We start from the raw sequence: 13,857 nt of genomic DNA, 5'->3' as shown, positions 1-13,857 counted from the left end.
GTCCACACTTCTATTCTGTTTTCTCTCTCCTGCTGATATGTCTTAGGCTGATTGGAAGACTGATGGTGCTTTCTGCCAATGAGTAGGATGAATTCTTTCCTGCAGCCTCCCTCCCACCCTCAGCCCATCTCTGTCTCCACTCCCACTCTCCTTAGCATGTCGCTGAGGCAAGTGTACACTTACTGAGCAAACCAACATTTGGGGACTTACTGAGCAAACTATTGTTTCATGGTTTAAAGAGACTTTAGGGAATACACAGTCCAATTTCTTAACAGGTATAAAAGTCTCGTTGATCTGGTCATCTTTGCAACATGACAGTTAGGGATGGAAGGTGCATTTTCCCCTTACTGGAAGAGGACTCTTCACACCTTAGTTTTACAGCTTGACAAGACTTTGTGCTGCTAATCACAGCCCTCCTCTGATCTTACCTGCGGGGGCTTAAAGCTAAATATAGGTGGAAGTGTTAAGCCTCAGGCAAGCTGCTGCAAGCAGCACTCATTCAACTGGGAAAAAATAAAAATAACTTCTCTTCCTGACCAGCAGGCAGTAAAAAAAGGGGCCACACAGCCTCTGCCCCAGGAAGCTGGGATCCTGCCTGAATGATGTCAGTACCTGCTCAAAGCCTCTCTGCTTACCTGTGCCTACCTAGTCAGCCCTGCCTCATTGCTGCACATACCACCACTGGCTCTTAAAAGGCAAAGGCACTGGTGATGGGCCAGACCTCAGATGTCTGGGTGCAAAATGTCATGGACATTTCAGGTGCCTCATCAAACATGAGAATATTATCATGCCAGGCTGGGCTTTAAGTAGAGAGGTATAGACTGCCTTCTATTTCTTGGAGATTTTTACAAAGCAGACCGATTCTTTTTCTATTCTGCAAATATCAGTTCAAAATGACTCGTCAGAACCGTTCAGTAGAAATATCATGCGGGCCACAAATAAATTTCAAATTTTCCAGTAGCCACATATTTAAAAAGTAAAAGGGACAGGTGAAGCTAATTTTAATAATATATTCAAGTTTGTCCAATTTATTTTATTCACTATACAATTTGTAAAATCCAATGTATTTATAGTATATATATTCCAGTATATTCAAAATATTGTCATTTCAACATATAATCAGTATGAAATTTTGAGATACTTTACATTCTTTTTTTCATCTGAAGCCTTTGAGATCTGGTGGTTTCTTATATTTACGGAATGTCTCAGTTTGGACCGGCCACATTCCTCAATAACTACAAAGGGGTGGTGACTCCCACAATGATGGCCTAGAGGTTGTCTCAGAACTGTGAGCGTCCTTGGCTTCAGGTGTTCTATCTGAACTCAGTGACGTCAGTTGAAATCTAAGCCCTTCCAGGTAACGACTCAGACAGTGTTAATTGCATGTCTCCTTTCAATAGGATGCCCTTGAGTTAAGGAAGATTTAGTAAAAGAGCTGTCAACATTTGGAAAAGAGGGGAGGAAATAGCATTCAGTTAAAACATCAGTCATTCCATCTACTGTTGATTCCTGCAATATAAAGATAATTCAGTATACTGAAGCTTATTCTCAACACGTGAGAACATGTTGGATGGGACCTGAGAGAGGGAAAACATTGGTCCTTCACTGCTGTGCAGTTTTCTCAACAAAGAAATACACACACTGCTTATCACCAAATACTAAGTTATATTGTCACTGCTAAGTTGAGTCTACACAGTTGACTGAATAATAAAAGTCTTATAAACTGGAGTTCCCGTCGTGGCTCAGCGGAAAGGAATCCGACTAGGAACAATGAGGTTGCAGGTTCGATCCCTGGCCTTGCTCAGTAGGTTAAGGATCTGGCGTTGCCATGAGCTGTGGTGAAGGTTGCAGACGTGGCTCGGATCTGTTGTTGCTGTGGCTGTGGCATAGGCCAGCAGCTACAGCTCCGATTAGACCCCCAGCCTGGGAACCTCCATAGGCCACAGATGCAGCCCTAAAAAAAAAAAAAAAGTCTTATAAACTACTATTAACATGTTAGTCTTCCTTTGAATCTGATATTTCCCATTTTGATTGTTTAACTTTATTTAGCTGGATTCTAGTGGGAGCTCTTTATACAATGTTAACTTTTTAATCCCTACTTAGAGGAAATATGGAAAGAATGGTCCTGAATTACACCTCTCTGAGCCTTAATGTCTTTGGTCTTCAAAGAGAGGAGATTGAACTACATGAATGCTAAGGTTTCTTCTGGGTCTAAATTCTAGTATTTTACAAACCTATATTTGAGTTTCAATTCAGTCATCGAGCAAATGAAAGAAACTTGGGTGTTGTGAAAAAAATCAATATAGAGAGAATTTATGATTCAATTTAAACACAACTAAGTAGTTTCCCTATTATTGCTTTTAAAAGTAGTCTGAGGAGTTCCTGTCATAGCTCATCGGTAATGAATGAAACTAGTATCTGAGAGGATATGGGTTGGATCCCCAGCCTTGCTCAGTGGGTTAAGGATCTGGCGTTGCCGTGAGCTGTGGTGTAGGTCACAGGCACAGCTCAGATCCAGTGATACTGTGGCTGTGGTGTGGGCCAGCAGCTGCAGCTCCAATTGGACCCGAAGCCTGGGAACTTCCATATACCGTGGGTGCAGCCCTAAAAATACAAAAAAGAATAAAATAAAATAAAAGTAGTCTGAGTATATTCTTCATTAACTGAAAAATTACCCAAGCAATTTTCAGGGTCTTTAGGGTTTGTAGTGATCACTGAGGCTGGGGCTTACTGAACAGAAAGCAATTCTGATGTTACACTTGCTCATTTTTATTTTCATTATAGGTGGAAAAGAGGTCAAAGATGAAGAGAAAGGTGCAAATGAGAACACAAGGTTTGAAGTGAGATTGTTAAGAGACCCAGCTGACACCTCCGAAACCCAGAGGCCCTCCAGTGGTAGGGAGGGCGCAGAAGCCCCATCGGAGGACACCCAAGGCCCCCCAGGGGCGGACGTAGAGGGCGGCGGGCACAGCCGAGAGGGGGCAGGCAAGCCCCGAGGGGGCCCCTACTCCTCTGACAACCAAGTGGCCAAGGAAGGCAAGACACGCCATTCTGAGAAGAGCGAGGGACAGGACAGGGAAGAAGAAGAGGGAGAGAAATATCAGAAAAGGGAGCGTGGGGAAGAGGGCAGCGAGGAGCGACACCTCCAAGAGCCGGGAGAGACGCAAACTGCTTTTCTCAACCAAGAAAACCGGGCTACAGCTAAGAAAAAAGAGGAGTTCGAGTCCAGGTACGATATACACTCTGCTGGGAGCCCTGCGAAGACACACAGCCGGGAAAGGAGCAGCCAGGAGAGTGGAGAGGAGACCGAGAGCCAGGACGCGGCACCCGGAGAGCCTGAAAAGCCCACCCGAGGGTCAGGAGGAACCTGAGGAAAGCCAGGAAGATGCCAGCCTTGAGGTGGACAAACGACGCTGGAGGCCGAGGCATCACCACGGGAGGAGCAGACCGGACAGAGCCCCTCAGGAAGGGAATCCTCCCCCCGAGGAGAGAGGACATCCCCGCGAGGAATCTGAGGAGTCAGTGTTGGGCTTGGCCAGCCTCGGGGGACAGAGAACCCGCCATCCAACCCACTACCCAGCTTCTGAAGAAGAACCCGAACACGGGGAAGAAGTGAGGAGTTCCTCCTCGGTCCAGGCTCCTGGGGACCTGGTGGGGGCACGATACGGGGGCAGAGGGGGTGCGGAACACCGGGCTGCAAGACGTCCCGGCGAGGAGAGCCAAGAGCAGGAGAGGAGAGTCGGCCCCAGCTCAGAGCTGAGGAATAAGGGGCCCGGATACAGTGAGGAAAGTGAGGAAGAGAGAGGCGACCAGGGACAGCGGCACCACCGAGCCTGGGGAGGAGGGCCACGTGCCGACGCCCCTCCTGACCAGGCAGAAGAGGAACAGTTCTGGGGTGAAGCACACCGCCATGTTCCAGAAAGCCAGGTGGACAAGGCAAGGCGCCACCCACAGGCCAAGCTGAGAAATTACCTCAACCGCGGTAAGGAGAATGGTGAGGAAGGAGCCCCAGGCAGGTGGCAGCAGCCGGAGGACCTGCAAGGCCCTGAGGAGCACGCTGCAGAAGCCAGGCTTCCAGGCAAACCATATGCTCCCCATCGCATCCCTGAGAAGAAGAGATTAGGGGAGTTACTCAATCCATACTACGTCCCACCCCAGTGGGAGAGCAGCCATTTCGAGAGGAAGGACAACGTGGGTGACAATTTTCTTGAGGGTGAAGATGCAAATGGGTTGACCTTGAACGAGAAGACTTTCTTCCCGGAATACAGCTATGACTGGTGGGAGAAAAAGCCCTTTGAGGAGGATGTAAACTGGGGATATGAGGAGAGAAACCTGGCCCCCAAACTGGATCTGAAGAGGCAGTATGACAGAGTGGCTGAACTGGACCAGCTTCTTCATTACAGGAAGAAGTCAGCTGAGTTTCCAGACTTCTATGACTCTGGGGAGCACCTGAGTCCACGCCACGCAGCAGAGAGTGAGAAGGAGAGGGCCGGCCAAGGAGTTCTGACAGAGGAGGAGGTAAGATGTGGGGCTTTTGCCTAAAGCTAACTTTGGATGGTCAATGTTCAGATGTCACATACAAGGCTGATATTAATGGGGAGAGATCCACAGGAATTACTCGCCATGAGAGGGTACCTCTAGTCAGAGACAGTCTGTGGGTTTGATTTCCACCTGGCATCTGGCCATTGCCTGCATCCCTGTCCACCCCCTTGCACTGGGATGCTTCTCAACCTTGGCTGCATGTTGTAATTACCAGGAGAGCTTGAAAAATGACTGATACCTGAGACCAAGAGATTCTGTCCATTTGGTACCAGGTATTGCCTGGGCCTCAGGATCTTTTAAAGCTCCAAGGGGGTTTCAACATTCAGTCAAGGTTGAAAACCACCTGTCTGCTGTCTTCTCCTTGGTCATTTGACTTGTCATCACTATTTCTCAGGGTAAGAGAGAACAGATGATACAGAAATTAGTTGCTTTGTTCTGTCTGTACCATCTCTTGGTCCACATCAATCACAGCTACATTTGAGAGAGGTAACATCACCAGAGCTTTGCCTTCCTTAACAATGTTTTTCCCCCAATATTGATTATGTAGGTCCATTCTTCTCAAACTAGAATGTGTATCAGAGTTACAACAGTGGGGGATGGGGTGGGGAGTGGGATGGACCCGGGAGCTTGGGGTTAGTAGATACAAACTATTACATTTAGAATAGATAAGCAATGGGGTCTTACTCTACAGCACAGGGAACTATGTCCAATCTCTTGGGGTAGAATATTATGAAAGATAGTATGAGAAAAAGAATGTATACATATATATGACTGGGTCACTATGCTGTACAACAGAAAGTGATACAACACTGTAAATCAACTGTACTCTAATAAAATTTTTAAAAAAATAAAAGAAAAAAGAACCATTATTTTAACAAATTTAAATGTTTTAAATTAAAGTATTTTTTTTTGCCTTTTTGATTTTTTAAATGACTACACCTGAATTATATGGATGTTCTGGGGCTAGAGTTCAAATCGGAGCTGAAGCTGCCAGCCTACACCACAGCCATGGAAATGCAGGATCCAAGCCATAGCTTGCGGCAATGCCAGATCCTTAACCCACCGAATGAGGCCAGGGATGGAACCTGCATCCTTATGGGTACCAGTCGAGTTCTTAACCCACTGAACCACAACCGGAACTCCAAAAGTAATCATTTTGATTGAAAAAAACAAACAAAAAAAAATCACGAGGGATTCCTAGACCTTAGCATTTTTTTTTTTAGTCTTATTTATTTATTTATTTATTAGGGCTGCACCTGCAGTATTTGGAGGTTCTCAGGCTAGGGGTCCAGTCAGAGCTATACCTGCTGGCCTACACCACAGCTCACAGCAATGCTAGATTCTTGACCCACTGAGCAAGGCCAGGAATCGAACCTACGTCCTCATGTATGCTAGTCAGATTAATCTCCGCTGAGCTACGACCGGAACTCCGGCATTTCTTTTTTTTTAAAAAAAAAATTTTCACTCACTTTTTAAAAATGATTTTTATTTTTAAACTCATTATAGTCGGTTTACAGTGGTAAAAAAAAATTTTTAATTAAAATACAGTTGATTTACAGTGTTGTGCCAATTTCTGCTGTATGGCCAAGTGACTCAGTTATATATATATGTATATTCTTTCCTAGCCCTTGGAATTTCTGATTCAGCAGGTTGTGGGTGGAGCTCAAGATTCTATATTTCTGACAAGTTCCCTGGTGATACTGATGCTGCTGGTCCAGGGACCGAAGTTTGAAAACCCCTGATGTAGGATATCTCATATAGCCTCTAACACATCAAAAATTCCCCTTTCTGTCCATACTCCTTCCAATGACAACAAAGTAATTTGATCGGGGACCTCATGCCTCCATTTTCTGTATTTTTCTGTATTTTCTAGGAAAAAGAACTCGAAAATTTGGCTGCAATGGATTTGGAACTACAGAAAATAGCTGAGAAGTTCAGTGGTAACCGAAGGGGCTGATGGTCCCTGGAGAAAAGGGCATATTTAAGAAGCAGCCCTCACATGACCTGTTTTCCACCACTTCACTGAAAGACACCATTTATTTACCCAAAGGCAGAAAGTAGAATTTACTATTCATCAAATATTTGACACAACTGGAAATATCTTTAATTTTGCCAGAATGCTATTGAAACTATAAATAGCATGACTTGTAGCATATTCTTTATTAAAAATTAGATATATTAACATGCTTGTGGCAATGACTGTGCTTACTGTCCTTGAAAAAAATATTTGTCTCAGTGTGACATAATAAAGGATTCTCTCCAGGCCAAAAGTGTCATGTTCTCATCTTCCTTTGGGCTCATAGGGAAGAAAGTGACTTTCCGATTCACTCTTCAAAGTAAATTCTAGGAGGTCTGTCATGGCTCAGTGGTTAATAAATCCGACTTGGAACCATGAGGTTGTGGGTTCGATCCCCGGCCTTGCTCAGTGGGTTAAGGAGCCAGCGTTGCCATGAGCTGTGGTATAGGCCACAGACGTGGCTCGGATCTGTGTTGCCGTGGCTCTGGCGTAGGCTGGTGGCTACAGCTCCGATTAGACCCCTAGCCTGGGAACCTCCATATGCCACATGAGCGGCCCTAGAAAAGGGAAAAAGACAAAAACAAAAACAAAAATAAATTTTAAATACAGCACTAAGATTTGTTAGTTTGTTGGTCTTTGTCTCTCTCTTTTTTTTTTTCCTTTCTCTCTTTTTATGGCTATGCCTGTGGCATATGGAAGTTCCTGGGCCAGGGATCAGTGAGTCTCAACTGTGACCCGAGCCACAGCTGTGGCAACACTGGATCCTTTAACCCACTGCACCAGGCCAGGGATGAAATTCACACCTCCACAAGGACTGGAGTTGCTCCAGTCAGATCTTTAAGCCACTGCTTCACTGCTGGAACTCTGATTTGTTGGTCTTTGGATGCAGAATAGGGGGAAAAAAAAAAAAGTAAACCTTCAAAATAAAAAGAATGTGCAGGATATAAAGAGAGAGATGGAGAGAAGACATCTGCTCCCCCAGTCTGGATAAAGACTAAATAGCCTTGAAGAACCTGGTTCAAAAATGATTGAGACATTACTTCTAAAATCCTATTATCTGGAGAGCTCTGGCCAAGAATCATTATTTTCAGGGCTGAGTGTGGAACTCAAGCCATAGCATATTAGCTCAAACACAAAACCTGAAACTGATGGACAAAACCTGAACCTGACACCAGTGACAGGCCTGGCTCTCTTCTGATAAAGAAGTAACCTGCCCTAGAAAGCTCTCTGTTTCTCGGTAAAGGGATGGCTTACTCAAGCAGACCCTTAGCCAGAATGAGACCCCCAGCTAATCTGTAAAACCACATCACCCTCTCCCCTATTTTAAGACAATAAAAAGAAGCAGCCATGGGAGTTCCCATTGTGGTGCAGCAGAAACAAATCTGAATTGTGTCCTTGAGGATGCAGGTTTGATCCCTGACCTTGCTTGGTGGGTTAAGGATCCAGCGATGCCATGAGCTCTGGTGTAGGCCTGGCCGCAGCTCCAATTCAACCCTCCTAGCCTGGGAACCTCCAGATGCTGCAGGTACGGCCCTAAAAAGCAAAAAAACAAAAAACAAAACAAAACAAAAAAAACAAAAGGAAAAAATCAGAAAGCTGTTAGGTTTGCTGAGGGAGGCACACGCAAAGCCAAGTCAGTAAAGCAAAAGAGATTTATTAAGGCATCAGAGGGGCACGGGCTGAGCTCAAGATGCCACCAGCTCTGACTGTGAGTAGGTGCTAGGCTTTTAAAGAATCTGTGGTGGAAATGTGTGGCAGGAACAATGAAGGAGGAGGGGAAGGCCAAGGGAGGGGTAGGTGGTCAAGTCCCATGACAGAGGACAGTTAATCCTTGTAGGTAGTTAATCTATGTTCCACATTCCAAGAAAGGGTACAGATCTTGTGCTGGGCTGTATGCATGTCCCCAGCAGGTCTCCAAGGTGAACAGTCACATTCCAGGGGTGGGGGTCTGTCTCCGTTCTCCAGGGAACCTATCAAAAAATTCCATTGGGGTCAGCTCTCCCTGACCATCAGGAAGTCGTCCCATTGTGCTAACATTTCTTATGTCAACAAACTCATCTCTCTCCTCACTCCACTTTGTGTCCAGAAATTCTTTTCTGACCCATGTTAGGACCACGACACTGAGGAGAAAGTCTGGACGGTGGGAAGATGACAACACCTGGATTGGGCCAGACCAATCCTTGGGGCCTTGGGGGCCTGTGTGATTTCTGCCCTGGGAGAAGTCAGGCCTCTGACTCTAGGTAGCTGTGTGACTTTGGGCAAGTTACTTTCCCTCTCTGGACCTCAGGCTCATCAGTAAAATAAGGGTATATGTCCCACTGGGTTGTTATGAGTAGTGCCTGGTATAAGGTGACAGTGAGGAAACTCTGGCTGCTGCCATTATTATCACTGTACCTTCTCACAGCAAGACCCCTGTGTTGGGCTTCAAGACCCCTTCAAGGAACTTGAACTCAAAACCTCTGCCCAAGACAAGAATTACCTGACCCTTATCATTGCCCCACCTATCTCATTGTAATGCCCCCTCCCCCACTTGAGCAACCTGGCCTATTCCTTCCTGCCCCTACCAGAAAACGTATGTGGCCCATTCCTCACCTACCCTGGCCTACTCCTTCCTGCCCCCTACCAGAAAACGTATGTGGCCCATTCGTCACCTACCTCTCTATAGGGACTTTATACACCCCCAACCAATTAGCAAGTGTATCATAAGACCCCTCTTCCCCCAACCAATCAGCAGGTCAGCAGGTATATCCCAAGACCTCCCCTCTCTGGGCTATAAAAATAGACAGGCCCACATGCTCACTGTCGGCTCCCCTAATCAACAGGAAGTTGTTTTCTTGATGAGCTGGCAGTATTTCTATCCTCAATAAACTCTTCTTCAGTCTTGCCCTGACTTAAGACTGGAACTTCTTCTTCCAACCTGCATGCACAGACTGATGCCAGAAAGATGTTACTGGAATCTGGGTTCTTGTTCATGCAGTTGAAGAATGAACTCGCAGGCAGCAAGCAAGCAAAGTCTTTATTAAAGGAAAGCAAATATCTCCCAGGGCTGTTGGGAATGGGGACAAGCACACCACCCGCCCTCCCGCCACTCTCTATTGTCCTATAGGGATTTTTATCTCTTAAAGAGATAAAAGGGGACCAATGTGGGGTCCAGAAAGATGTGGTTCTCTCCCATTGGCCCTGTCCAGTTACCTACATCAGTCCTTGTCCAATAGGGTTTTAGGGGTGGAAATGTCCCATAAGTTTTATGGTTTCTTTGTCCTTCTCTTCCCTTAGACTAAGTCACCATTCCTCTCATTCCTTTTCTACCAGTTGAGGAGTGGGTTAGAGATTAAGGTCCACGTGGGGGAAGGCACATTTCCTATAGTAAATAAGGGCTGTGGAGAAAGTACACTTCCTATAGTAAACAAAGCCTGTGGGGAAGGCACAATTCCTATAATAAAACAAGGCCTGTGGGAATTACTCCCTGGAGCCCTTAAGTCACAAATGTTAATCAATAGCCATATCAAAGAATTGACATATCACAGTATCATAGTCCATGCGCCTACACAGACTACCTGAGTTAATATTCTGCCTCAACACCACAATACCATGGATGATGCTCCCTCCTTTGACTTGTCATTTCATTCCTCACAAATGGTGGCTTCTACTTGGCTGATTACTACTATTTTGGCAGTTCAGGTAAAGAGCTGTTCTCTGGGCATCAAAACTGAGAAGGGCCCTGTGGGTCTCCTGGACACACACAAGTCTTTCTTTGTCTCCCATTTCTTGTTTTTAGGGAATAATCTTCAGCCTCCATGACCTTCCCTGAGTTCCAAAGGGTCGGCTCAAACAGCTGTTAATCAGGGAAGGGAGGGGATGCAGAGACCAGGGAGGAGCAGTCAAGAAACAATAGTGAAGCCTTGCTGCAGGGTCCTGGTTCTTCTTCAAGGAATATACATAACAATATCTTTGAGTTCTTCTGCAGAACTAAAACCCCCAATAAATGAAAACCAAGAGGAGGACTACCAGATGGGGCCACTAAACACCAGCTTTGAAGAAGAATACAAGCTTGCATCCACCCTGATCCTTCTCTGTGGCCCCATTTTCCACTCCCAAGCTATAAAACACTTCCTAATCTCTCCTAAAGGAGGAACAACTCTTTAGGGCATTACCCTGCTGTGGCCTCCTTTGCCTGGCAAAGCGATAAAGCTATTTTTTTTCTCCTTCACCCCAAACTCTGTCTCTGAGTTTCTATTTGGAACCAGTGGACAGAGGCCGAGTTTCAACAACACCATCACCTATGACTTTTTTTCATCCTAAAAGCCTGGTTCTCCTCTTGGCTAAATGAAGAATTACCTGTGATAATTCAACCAGATTCTTCTCAGGTTATGTTTCCACGACATACTTTTCCAGGATAGTTTCAGAGAGAGCAAGCCAATCCGTGCTGTGAATTTGTGGGCAAGTTGTTCTAAATCTCACACACTTCTGAAAGGCTGCTTGTTACCTTTCTAGGGTCTTATTCTCTGGCCTCAGATCACAATGGGTGGCTTGCAAAGGCAAATGAAAAGTATGGGTTGGGGGTGGGTGAAAATGGCTGCTGGAGGCAGAGACTCTATTTCCCAATAAGGTCATGGTCACAGGTACCAGAGTTGGGATTTCAACATATCATTTCGTGGCACACAGTTCAATGCATAACATTCACTGTATGTCTCTATTTTCTCTACTGCTATCCATAGAAAACAAAATCATTTCCTAAATAAAGAGAATTCAAGAGGCCCAAAATGAATACAGCTTTACTCACTGGATGAGAGAAGCACTGCCATGCACCACTTTTTGGTGGACAAGGAGTTGGTACAGAACTGTTGTGCTGGTTTCCTGGGCCTGCCATAAGCACCACAAACTGGGTGGCTTAAAACAACAGAAACTTACTCTCTCAGAGTTCTTGAGGCCAGAAGTACAAAGTTAAGGCACTGGCAGGGCCACACTCCCTCTGAAGTCTTTATAAAGATCTTTCCTTGCCTCTTCCAGCTTCCAGCAGTCCCAGGTGTTTCTTGCCTTGTGGTCACATCTGCCTCCATCTTCACATGATCATCTTCTTTCTATGAGTCTCTGTCTATTCACAAGATATTCTTTTACTGGAGACACCAGTCATATTGGATCATGTCCCTCCTTCTCCAGTGTGACCTCATCTTAACTAATTACCTCTGCATCTACTCTATTTCCAAATAAGGTTACATTTGGAGGTACTGGGGAATTTTGACCTGTTTTTTTTCCGTGGGCAAAATTCAACCGATAACAAGTAGGCTAGCTCCCACACCCCTGAGGTGGATTAATTCTAAGCCACTTGTTCTACAAGCCACAGATGCCACATTTGGGGACCTGCTCACTAATGAGCCCTTTATGCACTGTTTTTAACCTTCCTGTCGCCCCACTGGTGTTTCTGAGGATCACCTCCTAGGGAAACTTGTCCTCAACTTCCTGAGTGTTGCTTTGGGGAACCCCGAACCTAAGAAGCCATTTAAAAGCAAGCTTATATTGGAATTCCCACTGTGGCTCAATGGGTTAAGAACCTGACTAGTGTCTTAATGAGGATTTGGTTTCGATCCCTGACATTGCTCTGTGGGTTAGGATCCAGCATTGCTATAAACTGTGGTATAGGTAGCAGATGTGGCTTGGATCCCACATTGCTAAGCCTGTGGCTGGCAGCTGCAGCTCCAATTTGACCTCCAGCCCAGGAACTTCCATATGCCATGGGTGCAGCCTTAAAAAGAAAAAAAAAAAGTAAGCTCATGATATGGCAATAATACAACTACAGTTATAACACATTACAATTATAACCCCTTGTGCTACTGCATCTCTACAGAAGATGCTGGGAAATGCTTAAGACATTGCAATAAACACAATGCAATACGTCTCTCCTTTTCTCTACTGCCATCTAGTAGAAAACAAAATCATTTCCTAAATATAGAGAATTCAAGCAGCCTAAAATGAATAAGGGTTTACTTACAGGATGGGAGAAGCACTGCAATGCACCAAATGCTAGCTTGACAAGTCACACACAGACGTGCGCACATGGGTACAAGTGCTGGGCAGTGGGCAGTGCCCATGAGGAGAAACTGCTGGCAGATGTAGCATAGCACTGCATGGTGCCCCATGCTTAGAGATGGTTCACATAGCATCCTTCTGGCTCGCTGCCTGGTGAGCCCTGTGCACTAGCACAGCCTTTCATTTTAGTTTGCAAACACTTCAGCACAGGGGAATGTACAGACACAAATGGCCTAGCAAGGATGCAGGAGATGTCCAAGAGAGCCCCCTGACCCATGGTACCCTGCAGAGGGCAGTTAGAGTCTCTGGGTGCCACCATTTCTTCGAGGAGAAATCCAGGACTAGCCGAGCCACAGTTTTTCCCTCCTTTCTTAATTAATATAGGTTAATTGTAAAAATGTCAAGGAGTCCTAAAAGGCTTATAGTGTTGTGAATTGAACTGTGTGCCTCAAAATGATAAGCTGAAGTCTTAACCCCAACACCTGTGAATGTGACCTTATTTGGGAATAGAGCTTCTGCAGATGCACTCTAGTTATGATGAGGTCTTTAGGGTGGGCCCATAACTTACATGACCAGTGTTTGTATAAGAAGAGGGAAATTTGGGAGTTCCTGTCGTGGCTCAGTGGTAATGAACCTGACTAGGATCCATGAGGATGCAGTGACCCCTGTCCTCACTAGTGGGTTAAGGATCCTGTGTTGCTGCAAGCTGTGGTACAGGTCACAGACACAGCTCTGATCTGGCATTGCTGTGGCTGTGGTTTGGGCCAGCAGCTGTAGCTCCGATTTGCCCCCTAGCCTGGGAACTTCCACATGCTGCAGTGCGGCCCTAAAAAGACCAAAAAAAAAAGAGGGACATTTAGACATAGACACACACAGAGGAGAAAACCTTGTGAAGACAGCCATGTAGGGAAGATGGCCATGTTGAGGCTATGGCAGATGTTGGAGCGATGCTGCCACCAGCCCAGAAACACCTGGGGTCACCGGAACCTGGACCAGGCAAGGAAGGAGACTCCCCTAGAATGGTCAGGGGGGCATGGTCCTGCTGACACGCTGATTTAGGACTTCTGGCCTCCGGAATTGTGAGAGAATAAATTTGTTTTAAGCCACCCAGTGCGTGAGCTCTTGTTAGGGCCCTGAAGATACTTGATACAATGAGAAAAAAATGGCCTCTGCCCCCTCCTACTTAATCCTTCGGCAAATGCAGCCACTGGTAGTTATTTTAGAGGTTTTGTCTTTTTTTTTTTTGTCTTTTTGCTATTTCTTTGGGCCGC

At 45.7% G+C, this 13,857-nt stretch overlaps 1 protein-coding gene across 1 annotated transcript in view; it reads left to right on the top strand.

Annotated features, from left to right (window-relative positions):
- Positions 1 to 6,807, top strand: part of CHGB (chromogranin B) — a 147,010-nt gene extending 140,203 nt beyond the window's left edge. Inside the window, 3 exon segments of the mRNA XM_047771700.1 lie at positions 2,785 to 3,320; positions 3,322 to 4,518; positions 6,416 to 6,807. Of these exon segments, the coding sequence (XP_047627656.1) occupies positions 2,785 to 3,320; positions 3,322 to 4,518; positions 6,416 to 6,499 (1,817 nt within the window). The 3' untranslated portion in view covers positions 6,500 to 6,807.
- Positions 6,808 to 13,857: the final 7,050 nt, after the last annotated feature.

Source organism: Phacochoerus africanus, chromosome 3 (genome assembly GCF_016906955.1).
Source record: "Phacochoerus africanus isolate WHEZ1 chromosome 3, ROS_Pafr_v1, whole genome shotgun sequence".
NCBI lineage: Eukaryota > Metazoa > Chordata > Mammalia > Artiodactyla > Suidae > Phacochoerus > Phacochoerus africanus.
The sequence above is the reverse complement of the archived record's forward strand: the minus strand, read 5'-3'. Positions and strand labels throughout refer to the sequence as shown.